The sequence below is a fragment of the Piliocolobus tephrosceles genome, chromosome 8, assembly GCF_002776525.5.
Source record: "Piliocolobus tephrosceles isolate RC106 chromosome 8, ASM277652v3, whole genome shotgun sequence".
NCBI classification, from domain to species: domain Eukaryota; kingdom Metazoa; phylum Chordata; class Mammalia; order Primates; family Cercopithecidae; genus Piliocolobus; species Piliocolobus tephrosceles.
Window position 1 is genome coordinate 131,032,673 of NC_045441.1, and position 21,889 is coordinate 131,054,561.

Sequence of the window (21,889 nt, forward strand, 5' to 3'; positions counted from 1 at the left end):
CCTTGCTCTGAGGCATTTTACATGATGAAGCACTTATTATGGATTCTAGAATAATCCAAAAAGAACTTGCTCATCTTTGAACTGCATCATAATTATTACCATTATCAAATAATTAGTGTGCAACAAAAGACTTTTAAGTTACAGCTATGGTTTTTAATATGGTTAGTTGTTACTTGAAACTCAGTTTATTATTTTTGAGACATGTCTTGCTATCTATCTAGCTATCTATCATCTGCCTTTCTTAAGATATAATGATTTCACAATTAAACTTTGAAAAATTAGATGTCGGCCGGGCATGGTGGCTCAAGCCTGTAATTCCAGCACTTTGGGAGGCCGAGACGGGCAGATCACGAGGTCAGGAGATCGAGACCATCCTGGCTAACACGGTGAAACCCCGTCTCTACTAAAAAATGCAAAAAACTAGCCGGGCGTGGTGGTGGGTGCCTGTAGTCCCAGCTGCTCGGGAGGCTGAGGCAGGAGAATGGCGTGAACCTGGGAGGTGGAGCTTGCAGTGAGCTGAGATCTGGCCACTGCACTCCAGCCTGGGGGACAGAGCGAGAGTCCGTCTCAAAAAAAAAAAAAAAAAAAAAAGAAAAATTAGATGTCAGAGATAGACTATCTATATAGTCTAGAAAGTAGACTAATGGTTGCTTAGGGCTCAGGGGAATGCAGACATAGGGTAGTGATAGCTAAGGGGTACAGACCTTCTTTTTGAGATGATGGCTGTAAATATCTATGAATATTCCAAACACCATTGAACTGTACATTTTCAATGAGTTAATTTTATGGAATGTGAATTATATTTCAATAAAGCTATTGAAAATAGTATATTAGATGGTGAAGAAGTATTGTGAAGAAAAGTGAAAAAAGGGAATATCTCTTGCGGGAGTGTTGAAATTTCAAATAAGGTTTCCAGGGAAGGATTGAGAGAGGTAAGATTGAGAGAGGTAAGGTGGTGATACATTTGGAAACCTGTTAAAGAACATTCCAGGCATAGTGAGTAATAAGTGGGAGATCCTAGGGAAGGCATAGCAAAGATGCTGAAATGGAGTGTGCAAAGGAGAAAGCAATTGCAGTCAGAGTGGTAACTGGAATGCAGACCATGTAGAGCCTTGTGAGCCTTTTTTTTTCCCCAGGTATGCAAAAGATATTATTATTTTACTGTTTTTTTCTTTTTTTCTTATACTTTATGTTCTAGGGTACATGTGCACAACATGTGCCATGTTGGTGTGCTGCACCCATTAACTCGTCATTTATATTAGTTATTTTTCCTAATGCTATCCCTCCTCCCTCCCCACACCCCATGACAGGCCCTGGTGTGTGATGTTCTCTGTCGTGTATCCAAATGTTCTCATTGTTCAATTTCCACCTGTGAGTGAGAACATGTGGTGGTTGGTTTTCTGTCTTTGCAATAGCTTGCTAAGAATGATGGTTTCCAGCTTCATCCATGTCCCTACAAAGGGCGTGAACTCATCCTTTTTTATGGATGCATAGTATTCCATGGTGTATATGTGCTACATTTTCTTAATCCAGTCTATCACTGATGGACATCTGGGTTGGTTCCAAGTCTTTGCTGTTGTGAATAGTGCCACAATAAACATACGTGTGCATGTGTCTTTATAGTAGAATGATTTATAATCCTTTGGGTATATACCCAGTATTGGGATTGCTGGGTCAAATGGCATTTCTAGTTTTAGATCCTTAAGGAATCGCCACAGTGAGCCTTTTAAAGATGTTTGCTCTTTTCGGAAGCACATTGGAAAACCATCACAGGGGGCTGAAGAAGAGTAACAGAATCTGTTTAATGTTTTAACAAGATCATCCTGATTGCTGGATGAACAACACATGAAAGGACAATAAAGGGAGAAGGATGAAGGCCAGGTGGAGATTGCATCAGTTAGATTTTGCTATATGAGATATAACCAGAAAACTCCGGTGGTATAAGCTTTTATTTTCATGCTTAGAGTTTCTGCTGATCTGGGGTGGCTCTGCTGATCTCAGGTGGATTTGTTCATGAGTCTAAGGGTTGTATGGGGGTTGGCTGACCTAGGCTGGGCCCACATTTGAAGTCATGAACAGTGTGCCTTTGATCTCCATGTGGCTTGGCCACAACATTTTTGAGGCACCCTTCTCTGACTTGGGCAAATTTTTATTCGCATATTATAAATGAGTTAACAAGTTCTGGAAAATTAAGTGGCTTGCCTACATTAAGCTTCTAGCAAATTGAAAAGCTACTTCTTGGATGAAGATCTCAACTTCAAATCCTCCACAAAATGCTTCTCCTAATGTCTAATGCCATTGAGATACATAGAGGAATGTTATTTAATATGTGCAATACTTTTTTGAGATAGGTATTACTACCCCATTTTATCAATAAGGAAACTAAGACCAAGAAAGGGTAAGAAAACTGTACTGATTCACACAGCATATTAGAAGCAAAGTCAAAACTCAAATTCAAATTTCATTGCCTTTTTTTTTTTAAAGCATGCCACTGCTATCTAATAAAGATCACATTTATCTAAGCTTGCAAGGATCCAGGAACTCTCCCAATGATAAACTTAAACCAAAGCCCACATTTTCCCTATCTACTCCCCACTCCCAACCCAGGCCACTGGGCTCCTTTTAGAACCTGCACAGAAGTGTCTCCTAATCTTGGGGGAAATTTAAACTGTCTACTAAAGAAATCACTAGATGTCTAAATTTCCTGATCTTAAAAGTTTGCAGTTATTCTGTCATGAAACAGGAATTGAAGCAACTATAGTTCTCTCTTCTCAAAACAAGGATTAGGATTTCCTTTCTGTTGTCTGAGTTCTGGGGCTTGCCTTTGGCTAGAATTCTGTTGATTTTTCTCTCCACCTAGACTCAGCCTTACTTCCTTTCTCAACGGTAGCACTTATTCTTTGCCAACACAGTCAGAGAACTTGTATCTCCACAGGCTACTAATATAATTCCAATTTCTACCCCATCTCAAACACAAATTACTTCTGGTGATTCTCTTTAAGCAAGTTCAGACACCTGATGTGTTATCTCATTTTTAAAAATTGTAAATGGCCATGCTAAGGAGCCCAAAATGATGAAACCTAGAAATGCAGAAACAGAACTTAGTGTTGTAATAAAAAATATGATTTACAACATCTTGTTTGGTTTGCATATAATGATATGTACAGTCATTACAGTGGTACATTGTTATTAGACACAAAATGGTACGCATTGTACTTAGGCGACTATTATTTCCATCAGTTTTATACATGGTCTTCCTTATGGTTTACTTATTCTTACTCAAAACACACAAGGCATCTCTTTTCTCTTTCTCATGCACCAAGCAGGGTAAACAGCTGATGTCTTGTGAATGCAGAGAACAGCCAGGGTACGCCAAGACTTTTCTCCCCCTTTCTTGCCTTTCTTCCAGTATGGCCAAATGAACGCTCTGTTTCCTGTCTCAGGTGATTTCCATTTGACCCTGATGTCCCCTTTCTACTATGTGCTTATTCCTTGCCCCCAGCCAATGTTTCCCTGAGCAGCCCTCCTCTTTTTCTATTGCTTCATCAGCTGGACCTGTTCTAGATCAATGTGATGCCAACCAGTGCCAGGCTCCTTGGGTCAGTAGGCTGTGTCTGATATCAGGTTCTCTCTAGAACTGAAGGGACGAATATATTGTGATTATTGTTGCCTAAGAGACCATCCAAAATTTTAAAAATATACTCAACAAATACAGTCAAGTACTCAAAACCTTCAGAGCAAAGGAAGCCTGCTTACCTAAATTTTGGTTACAAAGGAGTTACATATGTTATAATGGAGTTTCAGAAATATGACAAGGGAATTTTTAGCTTAAGTGTCTCTTCAGGGTTTTGCTAAAGAACAGAAATCTAGTGTGTTTTGTTCCCTTGGCTGTCTGGTTTTCTTCAAAGGCGTCTCCAAGAAGGTTCCTATCCTGCCCAGACGTCTCTCCATTCCCATAAACAATGCTGCTGTCCGTGCTGCTCCAAGCTCAGCACTAGGAGCCCTCCCCAAGGCCCAGCCTTCGTTCAGACTGAGGAGAGCCTCTGCTACCCCAGCTTGTGGAGTTAGGAGGGGCATATGAATGGGGTTCCCTTGAGAACAGAGATGAGGTCACAGGAGCTACGTTTATCCCTCTTCCACCATGATAATCCCTAAATAATGTTTATAATTGCTCACTCTACAGTTGCTCCCTGGTAGTATGGTAGATACTCTGAGGTTAAAATAAAACAAACCCTGTCAACAGGCTAGGCCCTTTTGATCAGTCGGAAATGCTCAGTACTACAGAAGCAGACCTCATCTCTATACCAACTGAGTTGTTTCCATAAGACCGATCCTGTCTCCTGGAGATGGCTAGCATCCGGTCCCCCAGTGCAGAAGAAAGAAGCTCAGTTTCTCAAATGGGCAAGGACCGCTGCTGGTAGACAGATAGGTAAGTAAAAGAATCACTGGCCAGAAGACCTGTGTGAGTTCAAAAAGAGTTGCAAGTATGGTTCTTGTCACAGGGAACTGTGATCATTTGGCATCCTTCTCACAGATCCTGCGGTACCTGATGTCACATGATGCAGCATCAAATGTCTTTGTTAGGCCAATGGTCGCACAGTTGAAATTCTGATTCTGATTGGTAACACTAAATGAGAAAACAAAACAAAACAAAACAAACAAAAAACAAAGCATGGTAATGGCCCATCATTGTAGCCCAGGCTCTTCCTGATTCCAGAGGGAGAGTCTTGCAGGAATTTTACCTGGAGGGGCAGCAGACTACCAGGCCCACACAGGTCTCCATTTGGCTCAGATCCCTCTCCTAATCCAGCTCCACAAACGCAGCTGTAAACCGACCCTTTCCTGTCAGCTCTTCTGCGAGCTTGTAAGGATTCACAGTCTTGGACTAACTCACTCACTGTGGCATTTGGTTAGAAGCATCTCATGGGCTGTCTCATCTTACAAAAGTACTGTTTAGGATAGTACACGTGTTCACAGTGGGAGGACAGGAAGGAAAAGGAGAGAGGTTGTGCATCCCTTTCCAGACCATACTGGCTTCAGAAAAACTTGGAGGTATTTGTTGGCTCTCCCACCTCTTTTTTTGTCATTCAGTCTGTTTCAGTCTGACTGAAAAGACTCTGGTTTCAGAGAAATGTCATGTGTTTTGGACTAGCTGTATGATATTTAACACATTTCTAAGTTTTGCTTGTCCTCAGTTCAACTGTCTGTGAAATGGGGAGTGATAAAAGCTTTTCATGTAGCATCATGGGGAGTATTTCAGGAAACAACATATGCAAAGTGTTTAGCATAGTGCTGGCATTAAAAGACACTGAATAAATATCAATTTCCTCCTCTCTGTAGGGAAGCCCAGTTACAGGCTGGGGGACTGACTTGACCTCTGTTTGAATCACTACTTTCGTATAAACACTGGGAAAATTATTGGTGTTCTCACCAATCCTAATCTCCATGGAACAATTCACAGGAGACAGCTCTTGGGGGTCAGAAGTTCATAGCTTTGAGGCATAGACAAGTTGCTTTTAATAACCTTTATTTAGATAAATAAATAATTCCACATCTGGGGAAACTTGTAGGTACTTTGTAATAAAATGTGATCTGTGGGTTAAAAGATGAAGCCCTTTTGATCAGTCAGAAATGCTAGGTGTTATAGAAACAGATCTCATCTCTATACCAACTGGGTTGCCTCCATAAAACTGACCGTGTCTCCTTGAGATAGCTAGCATCCAGTCTAGACTCATATCTAGTCTGTTTGAAGTCAAGAAACTAAGCTTTTTTGATCAGTCAGAAATGCTCAGTGCTATACAAACTAGCATCTATAGAGAGCTACGAGATACATCAAATGAGTGCTATGTGTGTGGATTTGTTTGGATCCTGATTTGAATAAAATAATTTGCTATATGAATACTCTTCTCTCTCCTTATGAAAGTTTGATCTCTTTCATAAGAAAAAGTTTATTAAAATGTCTCTCAGGGAATAGATGGGTTGGAAGAAAGGAGAAGAGCAGAATAGAGTCAAGTGTCAGCGTTTGAGCTATTCCAGAGTGAACCCACCAATCTCAGATTTGGTCTTTTGAAGCAAACCAAGATCCCCAGGAAACTGTGGGATGTTCACGTACTTGCCATTGAACACAGAGTTGTTGATCCAACGCCATCTTTTCTCTTCACGGTTATAAATTAAGCCAATAAAATACTTCTCTGTATCAGCTATGTCCTGAAGAAACTTCTAGAAATTAAAAAAAAAAATTTCAACAGTGACTCTTTTAATGATGCCTCTCTTGAGCCAATGTGCCCATGATTGTATCTGATCCTGGGAATAAGGAAGGCTGGTAGGGAACCCTGAGACCGGCTATAGCTGGGACTCACCACCAACCCTAAAGAAGTTGTCAGGCTTCACAGGGAATCCGGAAAGCCTGAGGTCTTGTTAAAACAGATTGCTGGGCTCCTGGTTAAGTAGGTCTAGTGAAGGGAACCAATAATTTACTTTTCTACAAAATGCCCAAGTGATACTGATGTTTCTGTCCAGGGACCACACTGTGAGAATGAAGGGGAAGGGGTACTATACAATCGAAAATAGTGTCATTTAAAGAAAAATATGTCATGCTTCTATCCATTGGATTGTTTTTGTTGCCAGAAATTTTGTATGCTAAGTAAGGCTGAATCAAGTGTTAACAAAATGTGTTTCTATTTATTGAATACTTAGGAAAGGAAAACAGTGAGGTTTAAAAGTATATTGCTTTTAGAAGTGTAATCCAAGAAGAAATAAGCACTTGCTTGTTGAATATTTGCTAATTTGACACTTGCCCTAGACATTTTTGTTCTGTATTTAATTGATAAGTTACAAATCATTTCAGCCAAAAGTGTTTCCTATATCTCCCATAATCAGTGGGTATCCAAGTCTTATTCTTTCCATCCCCATGGCTATTTCCTTAGTTTCTCCCTTTTCAATGTTCTCCTTTTCTGAAATATCTTATTTCATTACTTTTTAATTAATTACTGAATGTTCTCATTTACCAAACATCTTTTGAATGTCTATTATGTGCCATGCATCGTGTTAGGTGGAGGATATGGAAGCAAATCTATTTCTCCTCAAAGAAATTACGATCAAGAGGGTTGGCAAACTACAGCCAGTGGGCCAAATCCAGACTTCATCCTGTTTTGGTAAATGTTTTATTGGAATGCACCCATGCCCATTGTTTACATATTATCTATGGCTGCTTTCAAGTTACAACAGCAGAGACCAATGCCCTGAAAAGCTTAAAATGTGTATTATCTGACCCTTTTTAAAAAAAGTTTTCTGACCCATAGTCTAAAACCAGAATCCTTAATGCTAAACTCTCACGCTGGAAGCCATGGATGGTTTCCCAGGAAAACTATGAAACCACTGGAATATTATGAAAAATATTTTGCTTATGTAATGTTTCTGGGAGGAGGTACATAGATTTTATCACCATTTTAAAAAAGTCAGTGGTCTTTGAACCACTGATTCCAGAGTGAGAGTCTGTTTGAAGAACCACAGGTTTAATGAGGAAAGACAACCAACTTAACTAGCATAATGAGGTATCTCAGGTGTAGTCCTAGGGAATTATGTACTAGATCTGGAAGAGGCAGAAAGGAGGAGGCAATCATTCTACATAGATCTGAAGTTTTTCTAGAATGATAGATGAGGTGATACCTGAGATGAATTTTAAGCTAAGTTTGTCAGACAAACTGTTGGGGAGAGTATGGACTTCTGGAAGACAGCATGGATTATAGGCAGGCGGGGAAGCAGCCTGGAGCATTTGAGGAACTGCAAGATGCTCAGTATAGTTAGTGCAGAGGTGGCAGGGAGGTGGTTCGAGAGACAAGGCTGGAGAGAAGGCAGAGGCGACACTGTGCAAGGCCTGATACGAGGTAAGGTACATGGATGTGCTTTGGTCGAGGAGTAGAACGAGGCAGACATCCGGGCCAAAGTGACTCAGTGAGTTTAGGGAGTATATATATACTTGCTATATAACCTGTTTGTGTAAGCTCATGCTTAGCTGAGAGCCACTGTTGTTTGAAAAAGGTACAATTGACCTGCCGATGTTGTGCACGCAGCTTGGCTCGGCTCAGTGTGTCTTGACATGGTACAGGCGTTGGTGCCCAGAGAAAGAGAGAGCGAACCAAGGCTGTCCATCTTGCAGATGGACAGAGGGGAGCTAGGACACAGCTCAGCATGCACTGATGTCCAGAGGGAGAAAGAGTTAAGCTGCTGACCCTAAATACAAGAGAGAGCTGGCTGCGCAGCTGTGCATGGGAGCGGCTGGATTAAGCAGCCAGACAGACAGTGTGAGAAAGCTGCTGATGAAAGAATTGCTGAATAAAACTACGTTTCACCTGCTTATGTCCCCCCGAGTGTTCTTTCAGCTGTCTGCCACCCAGGCAGGACCTGAGCATGGGCTGGAACCTGACCGAGAGTGTGACATTTGGTGTGGTCATGAACCTAACATATGCCATGCTAGGAGAACTTGAGTTTAACCCATTTTAATTTGGAAAATGGCACAGTTTAGAGCCTTAGAGGTATTATGATGTCAGTTCTGAGGAGGATGGCTAGAAAGAGTGCAAAACAGGAGGCAAGGAGATGGATTAGAAGAATTCTGAAGAAATCCAGGTAAGAACTGAACTATTTGTTGTGGGCATAGAGAGAAAAGGACTTAGTTAACAAATAATTGAGGAGGAAAAGATAAGGTAAAGTCCCAGAAAACTTTTAGCCTTCAATCTTGGGTGACGTGAGTACTCACCAGTATTTGGAATGTAAAAGGAGTAGCAGTGGGGTCAAATATAATTGACTCAGTTTTGAACATAGTGAGTTTGTGGAACTCTTGAAACATCAAAGTGGAATTTGGTATACCTGTTTGGAGGAGAAGGATGAGCTGGAGATACAGACTTGAGAGTCACCAGCAAACCATTGGCATGATGACCTTTGTCTTCTTCTTTTCCTTTTTTTTTTTCAAGACAGAGCGTTGCTCTGTTGCCCAGGCTGGAGTGTAGTGGCACAATCATGGCTCACTGCAGCCTCTGCCTCCTGGGTTCAAGCAATTCTTGTGCCTCAGCCACTTAAGTAGCTGGGATTTCAGGTGTGCACCACCTCACCTGGCTAATGTTTAGTAGAGACATGGTTTCACCATGTTGGCCAGGCTGGCCATGATGACCTTTTTCATCACCAAGGATGCAAATTGGGATCCACAAAACTTAATGGGTATGGCAGACTTGTCACACTTGCTTCTTCCCTTTGCCTTCCCTCCTTTCCTCTTTTCATTCCCCTGTCTTGCTTTTGTTTTTCTACCTTAGGACATTTTCCCTTGCTACCTGGGTACTTAGCCCTAGAGGGTTTGTAGCATCCAGATCCCTTGGTCATCTATTACCAAGATTCAGAAAGGAGATCATCTTACAAGTTCTTCTAAATCACAGGAGGACTTTTTAGAGGAGGAATAAAGGGATAGAAGTGAGAGAAGCAAGAGTATAGTGTATGAGGCACAGATTAGAATATGGGTTTTGGAGTCAGAGAGATCTGAATTCAATTCTGTGTTTTGTTATTTGACCTTGGGCAAATTACTTTTCTGTGCCCTAGTTGCCAGTTATAAAATGTGGATAGTAATGCATCTTCATGATTATTATCATGATCATCTACTGCAGATTCAGTTCTATGACCTGATTCTCAGTTTTTCACATTACTAATTTTGTCAATTCACGTCTTCCTTGTTTACTATGCAGACTGGGATGGTATATTGACATCACATCTATGAGGTATTCTTTTAGTTGTTAAACAACTTTTACACACATCATCTCATTTGGTCATTTGCTTCACTTTAAATATCTTGGCCCTTCCCCAGGATATCAGCTCATTACTGCGCCCTGTAGAAAAAACCACAAGGTGTGAATTTCTGTGGTTAAATGAAACTGAAAAACATGCTGCTTCACTGCTACTAAGAGTCTCCTAACCCCCAGTCCAGAACAAATAGCTTCAGTTTTTCAGCCAGCCACCTCTCCATTCCTCACTCAATCCCATCCCCGCTTCCCCAAATTTCCACCCCATTCCACCCACTGAGGCTGTGTAGAGTGTGTGGCTTTACTGTACCATTCCAGTGTCCTCACCAGTTTCTCTGGTGTGTTGACAATTGCCAATGTGGATCCTTTTCTTTTGCAAAAGTCCCTGCTTTCATTCCAAGATGATTCAGAAGTAGGTAAGAGAAAACATCTTTCTTGATAAAATTCCCAGTCTTTGGGGCAGACTGAAGAGGTCCAAGAAAGGAGAGTATGAGTTTACTGGTTTGGGGTATAAATCCTGGAATTAAGTCATGAAACAGCGATACATATTTTTGTTTTAATGATTATATTGGTAAAAATTATTCTCCATCCAGGAAGAAACTCCACCCAGTCTAGTCTGGTTCCCTGACAATAATCTAAGGAGAATAAGGAGAAGAGCACAATGGTTGAATAGAAGTTTCCATTAGTCATCCCCCTACAGGAACACCAAATTTGACAACTATCTACACATAAAAAAGCACATACACATATATGAGAACAAAAAATCAGATGAACACGCAGTTCCTGGGTAGCTGAAAGAGGCACTGCAGAGGGTAGGAAAGACAGTCTTGAATTGCTGACACCACCCCTGCCCTATCCCTGCTGCAGTGACAGCATGGCATGGTGAAGTCTGTGTGCATGGGAGAGGGAGTGTGCAGGGATTGTGAGACTTTACATTGGACTCAGTGTTGCCCTCTCACAGTGGAGGGCAAAATGGACCGAACTCAGCTGATGCCCACCCATGGAGGAAGCATTTAGATGAGTGCTAGCCAGAGGGGAATAACCCACCCAGTGGTTGAAACTTGAGTTCTGGTAAGCCTTGCCCACTGTGAGCTGAATGGCTTTGGGGCCCTAAATAAACTTGAAAGGTATTCTAGGCCACAAGGACTGCAACTCCTAGGCAAGTCCTTGTGCTGAGCTGGGCTTTGAGCCAGTGGAATTAGAGGGCACCTACTGAGATACCAGCCACGGTGACCAAGGGAATGCTTCTGTCATTGCTCTCCCAACCCCAGGGAGCACAACTTGCAGCTCCAGAAGAGACCCTTCCTTTCTGCTTGAGAAGAGGAGAGGGAAGAGTAAAGAGCACTTTGTCTTGCATCTTGGATGCAAGCCACAGTAGAATAGGGCACTAGTCAAGAGTCGTGAGGTCCCCATTCCAAACTCTAGTTCCTGAAAGACATTTGTAGATACACCTGGACATACCCTGGGCCAAAAGTGAATCCTCTGTCTTGAAGATAAGTACACAGTTCTGACAGGACCCCTCACCTGCTGATGAAAGAATTCTTGGCCCCTGAATAATAAGCAGCAATCCCTAGGTAGCATGTTATGGGCCTTGGGTGAGACTGAGATGTCTCGGGCTTCAAATGAAACCCAGCACATTCTTCTGCTAGAGAAAAGAAGAGAGAAAAGTAAAGGGGGCTTTGGCTTGCACCTTATGTAACAGCTTGGCCACAGAGAAGTAAAGGTCAGCTCTTGGGGTCCAAGATTCCAGGCCTTGACTCTTGAATAGCATCTCTGGACCTGCCCTGGACCAGATAGAAGCCCACAGACATAAAGGGTGGGTTTCTAGGCCTGGCAGCATTTGTGACAAGCTGACCAAAGAGCCCTTGTACCTTAAACAAAAATCAGTGGTATTCTGGCAGTGACCCTATGGGCCTGTGATGGTAGTGGTCATAGGGTGAAGCTCCACTGCCTGCGGAAAGGGGAGGGAAGAGTGGAAAGAACTATGTCTCATGATTGGAGTTTTGGCTCAGCCACAGGAGGATAGAACACCAGGTAGATTTATAAGGTTTTTGACTCCAGTCCTTGGTTCTAAGACAGCATCTCTGGACCTATTTAAGGCCTGGTGGAACTCACTGCCCTGAAGGGAAGGTCACAGCATATAGCTTCACCATATGCTGATTATAGAGCTGTAGGATCTTGACAAAACATAAACAGTACCCAGGTAGTGGTTATAGTGGGCCTTGAGTGAGACTCAGTGCTGTGCTGGCTTCAGGTCTGACCCAATGCAGTCCCAGTGCTGGTGGTCACAGGGATGCTTGTGTCACCCCACTCCCAGCTCTGGGCAGCTCAGCACAGAGAAAGAGATTCTGTTTGGGAAAAAGTAAGGAGAAAGAACAAGAGTCTCTGTCTGGTAATCCAGATAAATCTTTCAGATCTTATCCAAGACCAAGCAGGTGGGTACCTGTACGAGTCTGCAAGACCCACAGCGTTACTGGGCTTGGGATGTCCCCCATGCAGATAGAGTTTAGGTCACAACACCCAAGTCCTTTTGAATACTGGAAAGCCTTCCCAAAAAGGACGGATATAAACAAACCCAGATCGTGAAAGCTACAATAAATACCTCTCTTCTATGCCCAGACACTGATGAACATCTACAAATATCAAGACCATTCAGAAAAACATGACCTCACCAATTGAGGTAAATAAGACACCAGGGACCAATCCTGGAGAAACAGAAATATGTGACCTGTTAGACAGAGAATCCAAAATAGCTGTGTTGAGGAAACTCAAATAAATTCAAGATAACACAGAGAAGAAATTTAGAATTCTATCAGATAAACTAAGAGATTGAAATAATTAAAAAGGATCAAGCAGAAATTCTGGAGTTAAAAAATGAAATTCGCGTACTGAGGAATACATCAGAATATTGTAATAACAGAACCAGAGGGGTCACAGATGTCAAAGGAGACAAAAGAAAAAAGAATAAGAAACAATGAAACACATTCATAAGGTCTAAAAAATTGCCTCAAAAGGGCAAATGTAAGAGTTACTGGCCTTAAAGAGGAAGTAGAGAAATAGATAGGGGTAGAAAGTTTATTCAAAGGGATAATAACAGAGAACTTCCCAAACCTAGAGAAGGATATCAATATCCAAGTGCAAGAAGGTTATAGAACACCAAGTAGATTTAACCCAAAGAAGCACTTAATAATCAAACTCCCAAAGGTCAAGGATAGTGAAAAGATCCTAAAACCAGCAAGAGAAAAGAAACAAATAATGTACAATGGAGCTCCAATGTATCTGGTAGCAGACCCACATTGTTACTAGGCTTGGGATGTCCCCCAAGTGGAAATCTTACAGGCCAGGAGATTTAATATGCATGGCATATTTAAGTTGCTGAAGGAAAAAACCCTTTACCCTAGAATACCATATCTGATGAAAATATCCTTCAAACATGAAGGAGAAATACTTTCCCAGACAGATAAAAGCTGAGGGATTTAATTAACAGCACACCAATCCTATAAGAAATGCTAAAAATAGCTCTTTAATCTGAAAGTAAAGGACATTAATGAGCAATAAGAAATCATCTGAATATATGAAATTCACTGATTATAGTAGGTACATGTTAAAACACAATAATCATAACAGTGTAACTGTGGTATGTAAAGTACTCTTAAGTAGAAAGACTAAAAGATGAACCAACAAAAATGATAACTGCAACAACTTTTCAAGACATAGACAGTAAAAACAAAGTTATAAATGGAAACAACAAAAAGTTAAAAAGTGAGAGACAAAGTTAAAATGTAGAGTCTTTATTAGTTTTCTTTTTTTACTTGTTTGTTTATGTAAGCAGAGTTAAGTTGTTATCAGCTTACAATAATGGCTTATAAGATAGTATTTGCAAGCCTCATAGTAACCTTGAATAAAAAAATATACAGTAGATATATGAAAAACAAAACGCAGGAAATTAAATCATACCAACAGAGAAAATCACCTTCACTAAAAGGAAGACAGGAAGGAAAGAAAGAAGGAAAAGAAGACCAAAAAACAACCAGAAAGCAAATAACAAAATGGCAGAAGTAAGTGCTTACTTATTAATAATAATATTGAATATAAATGGATTAAACTTTCCAATCAAAGTATGTAGAGTGGCTGAATGGATGAAAAAACAAGACCTAATGATCTATTTTCCACAAGAAACATACTCCACTCCACCTATAAAGATACATACAGACTGAAAATGAAGGCATAAAAAGAGACATTTCATCCCAATGGAAACCAAAAAAGAGCAACAGTAGCTATACTTATATCAGACAAAATAGATTTTGAGACAAAAACTGTAAGAAGAGACAAAGAAGGTCACTATATAATGACAAAGGGATCAATTGAGCAAGAGGATATAACAATTGTAAATATATATGCACCCAATACTGGCACACCCAGATATGTAAGGCAAATATTATTAGAGCTAAAGAAATAGATAGCCTCCAATACAACAATAGCTGGAGAGTTTAACATTCCGCTTTCAGCATTGGACTGATCTTTCAGATGGAAAATCAATAAAGTAACATTGGACTTAATCTATACTATAGACCAAATGAACATAATAGATGTTTATAGAACATTCTATTCATCAGCTACAGAATACACATTCTTTTCTTTAGCCCATGGATCATTCTCAAGGATAGACCATATGTTACGTAACAAAACAAGCCTTAAAACATTCAAAAAATGGAAATGATATTAAGCATCTTCTCTGACCACAATGGAATTAAATAGAAGTCAATAATAAGAGAAAACTTGGAAACTGTACAAATACACGGAAATTAAACAATATGCTCCTGGATGACCAATAAGTCAATAAAAAAATTAAGAAGGGAATTGAAAAATTTCTTGAAACAAATGATAATGAAAACACAGCATACTGAAACCTATAGGATATTAAGATGGAAGTTTACACCTATAAGTGCCTACATCCAAAAAAAGAAAAAAAAAGGAAAAACTTCAAACAAAACATCTGATGACAAATCTTAAAGAACTAAAAAAGCAAGCACAAATTAAACCCAAAATTAGTAGAACAAAAAAAAAATAAAGTTCAAAGCAGAAATAAATTGAAATGAAAACAATACAAAACATCAATGCAAAGAAATTTGGCTTTTTGAAAAGATAAATAAAATCAATAAATCTTTAGCCAGACCAAAAAAAAAAAAAAAAAAAAAAAAATACAGAGACGACCCAAATTAATAAAATCAGAGATGAAAAAGGAGACATTAGAGACATTATAATGGATGGCACAGAAATTCAAAGGATCATTAGTGACTACTGTGAGCAACTATATGCCAATAAATCATAAAGTCTAGAAGAAATGGGCAAATTCCTAGACACGTACAACCTATCAAGATTAAACCACAAAGAAATCCAAAACCTGAACAGATCAATAACAAGTGATGAGATGAAAGCCATGATAAAAATTCTCCCAGTAAAGAAAAGCCCAGGATCCAATGGCTTCACTGCTGAATTATACCAAGTATTTAAAGAAGAGCTAATACCAATACTACTCAAACTGTTCTGAAAAATAGAGAAAGAGGGAATACTTCCAAATATATTCTATGAAGCTTACATTACCCTGATACCAAAAACAGATTAAGGCACATCAAAAAATGAAACTACAGGCAAATATACCAATCAATATTGGTGCAAAACACTCAACAAAATACTAGCAAGCTGAATTCAACAACATATTAAAAAGATCATTCATCATGACCAAGTGAGATTTATCCCAGGGATGCAAGGGTGGTTCAATATATGCAAATTAATCAGTGTAATACATTATACCAACAGAATGAAGGACAAAAACCATAAGACCATTTCAATTGATGGTGAGAAATTATTTGATAAAAGTCAACATCCCTTCATGATTAAAACTCTCAAAAAGCAGGGTATCGAAGGAGCATCCCTCAACAAAATAAAAGCCATATATGACAGACCTACAGCCGGCATATATTGAATGGGGAAAAAATGAAAGCCTTTCCTGTAAGATCTGGAACATGGCAAGGCTGCACACCCTTTCATCACTCTTTTTCTACATAGTACTGGAAGGCTTGGCTAGAGCAGTCAGACAAGAGAAAGAGATAAAGGGCATCCAAATTGGAAAGGATGAAGACAAATTATCCTTGTTTGCAGATGATATGACCTTATATTTGTAAAAACCTAAAGATTCCACCAAAAAACTATTAGAACTGATAAACAAATTCAGTAAAGCTCCAGGATACAAAATCAACAGACAAAAATTAGTAGCATTTCTACATGCCAACAGTGAACACTCTGAAAAGAAATTAAGAGACTAACCCCATTTATAATAGCTACAAATAAAATAAAATACCTAGGAATTAATTTAACCAAAGAAGTGAAAGTTCTATACAATGAAAACTATAAAACATGGATGAAAGAAATTGACAAGGACACCAAAAAAAAAAAAAAAAAAAAGGAAAAATATTCCATGTTTGTGGATTGGAAGAATCAATATTGCTAAAATGTCCACTCTACTCAAAGCAATCTACAGATTTAATGCAATCTTTGTCAATAAACCAATGACATTATTCACATAAATAGAAAAAATGATCCTAAAATGTACATGGAACCACAGAAGACCCAGACTATCCAAAGCTATCCTAAGCAAAAAAATAACAAAACTGGAGGAATCACATTACCTGATTTCAAATTACACTACAGAGCTTTAGTTACCAAAATGTCATGGTACTGACATAACAACAGACATATAGACCAGAACAGAAGAGAGAACTCATAAATAATTCTATACATCTACAGTAAACTCATTGTTGACAATGGTGCTGGGAAAACTGGATATTCATACGCAGAAGAATAAAATGAGACCCTTATCTCTTGACATATACAAAAACTAAATCAAAATGGATTAAAGACTGAAATCTAAAATCTCAAGCTATGAAAATACAAGAAAACCTTCTGGAAACTCTGTAGGACATTGAAGTGAGCAAAGATTTCTTGAGTAATACCCCACAAGCACAGGCAACCAAAGGAAATACAAAAAAATGAGATCATATGAAGTTAAAAAAGCTTCTGCCCAGCAAAGGAAACAATCAACGAAGTGAAGAGACAACCCACAGAATGGAAGAAAATGTTTGAAAAGTACCCATTTGACAAGGGATTAATAAGCAGAATATGTAAGGAGCCCAAACAACTGTATAGGAAAAATTAAAAAATCTAATAATCAAGTTAAAAAATGGGCAAAAGATCTGAATAGACATTTCTCTAAAGAAGTAGTACAAATGGTAAATAAATATATAAAAAGGTGCTCAACACCATTCCTCATTATAGAATTTCAAATCAAAACTACCATATCATTTCAACCCAGTGAAAATGGCTTTTATCCAGAAGGCTGGCAATACCAATACTGGAAAGGATTTGGAGAAAAGGGAGCCTCATACACTGTTGGTGGGAATGTAAACTAGTCCACCTATGGAGAAGAGTTTGGAATTCCTCAAAAAACTGTAAATAGAGCTACCACATGGCCCAGCAATTCCACTCCTAAGTACAGGCCCAAAAGAAAGGAAATCAGTATATTGAAGAGACATCTGCACTCCCGTTTTTATCGCAACACTATTCACAATAGCCAACCTATGTGTCCATCAACAGATGGATGGATAAAGAAATGTGGTACCTATACACAATGGAGTATTACTTGTGCATAAAAAAATCAGATCCTGTCATTTGCAACATGAATGGAACTGGAGGTCATTATGTTACATGAAATAAGCCAGGCAGAGAAAGACAAACTTCACATGTTTTCACTTATTTGCAGGAGCTAAAATTTGAAACAATTGAACTCATGGAGATAGAGCGTGGAAGGATGGTTACCAGAGGCTGGAAAGGGTAGTTGGTGGGGAGGTATGGGGGAGAAGTGGGACTTGTTAATGGGTACTAAAAAATAGAAAGACTAAATAAGACCTAGTATTTGCTGGCACAACAGGGTGACTATAGTCAAACATAGTTTAATTGCAGATTTAAACATAACTAAGAGTATAATTGGATTATTTGTAATACAAAAGATAAATGCTTGAGGTGATGGATACTCCATTTACCCTGATCTAATTGTTACATATTGCATGCCTTTATCAATATATATCGTGTAACCTATAAATATATATACCTACTATGTACTCAGAAAATTTTTAAAAAGCCAAAATAATGTATGTAAAGAGAATGAACTGGAAGGTCTTTATGGTTCCTTTGAGAAAAAAAATTCCATAAGAATAATGACAATGGGAGAAGTCTCTAAGAATTCAGTGCATGAGAACCTAGGGGATGGAGAGTAGGTTGTAACCTTGCACTTTACCTGTTCCATAGCTTCTTGTGGGAATGAAGCCATTGGGACTTGGGGAACTGCTCCCAAAAATCTGTGAGACTTAAGTGAAAAGAAAACCTGAAGGTTATGGTATGACAAATACAACACAGAAACAGAAACATCAGAGTATGGGCTGTGTGACTATCTGAATCATGGAGATGACTAGAAGCTCTTGGCAACTCTGAGCTAGAACGTTTCAGACAATTTCTTTCTTTGAGCCTTCCATCTAACTACTGCCATTATTTGTCATGCTCGACACCCAAATCCTATTTCATGTCTCCTTTTTTTTGCTGTAGCGGTAGGCATCAAATCCGGAGAAAAAGAACAGAAGAAAGGAAAAGTAATGGAGGAATTTAGTATCAGAGAGAAACTCTCACACTCCTATCTTGTATAAACCTTTGACAGTGTTTTCTCCAAAGGACTATTTGGAGTACTTCTCCCCCAGACTCCACACAGCACCTTTGCTGTTCTTTCTATTTCTGGTGTCCCAGATTCAATAGGAAAATTCATAATCCTTGGCAGCTCTAGGACCCTTTTCTCATTAGCACTGTATTAGCTCTAAGGGTTGAGGCTAATTGGAACAAAATTTTAGGACCAAGGGGATATTAGCAGACAAGGAAGCAAGTGAACTTTAGGGAGATTTTCTATAAGCAGGGAAGGGTCCATTCATTTCTAGAAATCCATATAGGGGCCTCATTTTCCTGGGAACAGTGACTGTCTGAGCAGGCAGCTGCAGTGACTTCAGAGGCTGGTCAGACATCTCATCGGGGCGCCAGTTTTTTTGTCCATTGTGGTTGAAGACCATTTTACTCCGACATCAAATTGGCTACTTACATTTATCTTAATGAAACAAATTGGCATTCATTTTTTATTTAGTTTATAGACTCTAAGATGTAATAGCCTGGTTTTCATCAAAACTACTTTGAGATTATAACTTAAGGACTCCATAAGTATTTTATGGGAATTTTTTCCATACCGCTCACTGTATTGGGTTGCCTCTGTTGATACTAAGATAAATGAGAAGTGGTCTTTCTCCTAGCAATGTCAGTAGTAATAGGTGTCTTAACAGGAAGTGAGAGGATGTTGTTGGGAAGGGCTTCAGGAGGAAGCTGGTTTAACAGGGACAGGAGAACCATGCCCCACTCGTCTCTCTATCTCCCATAGCTCCTGGCTATTAAACACTTTCACATTCTATTACAATGACTAGATATAAATCATCCCTGTATCCAGGAGGAAACTTGAGGATCAGAAATTTCCCTCAGTCTGCTCTTGGTTTTCTCATATGTAAAAGAAGGGGAATTAATTAGAAGATCTTTATGGACCATTGTACAAAAGAATTTCTTGGGAAAGGAGGCTGTGTGGAAGGTCTCTAGAAATTCAGCATAGAAATAGCGGGAGGACGGGGAGAAGATTTACCACCATGCAGATTACCTGTTCCATAGCTCCTGGTGGTGGTGAAACCATTGTTACTTTTGTTAAAAATCTGTGGAACTGAAAAGAAAAACAGCTGTTGGCTCAGCCCCAAATGTGACTGCACGATGAATATGGCAAACACGTATCAGCACAGGGGGTGCTAGGGTACTGTGACTATTAGTGGAAAATACTGAACTCTCTGACTCAGTGAAGATGCGTAAATGTGGTTTTGTGACTACGTTCACTTATTCCTATTTCTTTCCTGCTGTCTGACATGACAGGAATTGCACCTTCAGATTGCATCATGGGGAAGACACCTCTTAGCTAACTACTGCCTCCTACTCACATTTCCTTCCTCATTTATTTTCCCTACTGGCTTCTGGGGCTGGAGAAGATTCTAGTTTCTGATTGCAGTAAAATCCTTTCCTAGGAGGCTTCTTTTACTAGGCATTTGGATGAATTAATTTATATGTACACAGAGAGAAATTTATTTCTCAGTTAAATCCTGTTACATTATAATTCAGCTCTCACCACGGCCTTATCATTGGGTTGAACTGGAGCTGTATTTTTAGATTTTGGCAACAATAACAAGCACTGCCAAGTACTTCAGCTGAGATCACCCAACTAATACTCCACTAGCAGAAGCTTTGCATGGGGGTCTAACCATCAGAGACTGTTAAGTTCTATATCTCCAAGGTAGACCAAGGAGCCTGGCCCACTGTGTGTGCTGGGGAGTGAGAAAGGCATTGCCAATTGACCTCAGATTGGGCCAGTTAGTCTCAGATGGAAAGACTTGGGTATGAAACCTGTATACACAACCTTGCCTTCTAAGAGAAGAGTCAATGAGCCAAACAACGTGGAGGTTAGGGCAAGAGGTTGCCCAAATACTCACAATAAAGTAGAAAGAAAGTCATTCCGACAACTTTAAGCACCACCACAATAAGCCCAGAGATGATCATGTGCCAGTTCATGGTGAAGGAGCTGCAGGGGCCTGTGAAGATTAGAGCACGGCAGCATCAGCATTTGGGAATAAGGCTGCTTTTCACCGGGACGTATTCCAGCCTCTCGCTCAAAGCACCCAAAGCAAGACAGACTTGGAAGACAGGCATGACATTGATAGGTACCAGGAGGTGACCCAGCATGGGCCCAGAACACAGAAAGAAACAGGTATTGATTGGAGCCTTGGAACTTGGCATGCTGCCTCTCCTTCACTCATTCCCTACTCTGGGCCTCAGCCTTGCCCTATTTGTGGCCTCCTAAATTCTGTCTAATAATTAAATCCTCTCCTGTATTTCAAGAACCCTTATCCTTGAAATGACCCTTCTTCCCAAGGACCTTAGTTTGTAGCCTTCACCATACTGACTTAAGTTATCAGAAGCCTCAATCTTCCAAATACCAGGGGTAGGAGACAGATAGGACAGGCATCCCTGAAGGTCTTGGCATTGCTCAACAGTCCATGCAGCCAGGACAGACAGACAGACTCACCTCTTTCTCCCTGGAAGGCTAGGCTGGATTGCAGATGGGGGTCTTCCTGGTGGCCCAATGCTTGGTGTGGCAGGCAGGGGCCCCGTCTCCTGAGAATATGCTCCTTCTGCCCAAGCAATGTTCTTCCTTCTTCACAGTCTCTGCCTTCGTGGCATCCCCGCGAAATACTTCTTCCTGTTCAGTGTTCTTGGCAAAGGGAGCAGGCGGGGCAAAGAAGGGAAGAGAGTCTGTAGTCCTAGTGGTGGCAAGAACAGAGTTCCTGCTAGGGGAGTTCTAATACAGAGGAACATTTTAAGGACAATTTGGAGAACAAAATACGTCAACACAGACTCACCCTTCCTCTGTGTCTAAATCTCCTTGAAATACAGTGGGGAGAGAAATGTAGTAAAGTTTTAACAAATGTTGAACCTGGATAAAAGGTAGCTGGAAGTTATTTGTACTTTCCTTACAACATTTCTGCAAGTCTGAAATTATGTCAAGTTAAAAATGTTAAGAAAAGAAATCCAGTTGAAGACACTAATATTAATGAGTAGGTCCTTGCTGTTCCATTTGCTCCATTTGCTGCAGCTCTGCTCAGTCCCCTTTATCATGGACTCCTCTCTGGCATCACCTGCTTACCTTCCAGAAGTGTTTCTTGAGCATGGCACTATGCTGGATACAGCAGTGGGCTAGGGTGAACAATACTCAAGTCCTATTATCAAGGAGTTTTAAATTGCATATTAAATTTGAAAATTTGCTTTTATTTTCCCTGCTATGAAAGCTACATGTACTCATGACAAAAAAAAAAAAGTGGCTGGAAAATATTAAAAAGGAAAATTGAGAAAAAAGAAAAACATTTATAACCTTG

At 39.9% G+C, this 21,889-nt stretch overlaps 1 protein-coding gene across 1 annotated transcript; it reads right to left on the reverse strand.

Annotated features, from left to right (window-relative positions):
• Positions 1-1,783: 1,783 nt before the first annotated feature.
• CLEC5A (C-type lectin domain containing 5A) lies at positions 1,784-21,292 on the reverse strand. Its single transcript, XM_023184868.1, has 7 exons — positions 21,043-21,292; positions 20,450-20,548; positions 19,576-19,635; positions 18,136-18,204; positions 10,110-10,246; positions 6,113-6,219; positions 1,784-4,627 (listed from the first exon to the last, which is right to left on the reverse strand). Exons 2-7 carry the CDS (start codon positions 20,526-20,528, stop codon positions 4,513-4,515), a joined length of 567 nt encoding a protein of 188 aa, XP_023040636.1. The 5' UTR covers positions 20,529-20,548; positions 21,043-21,292; the 3' UTR covers positions 1,784-4,512.
• Positions 21,293-21,889: the final 597 nt, after the last annotated feature.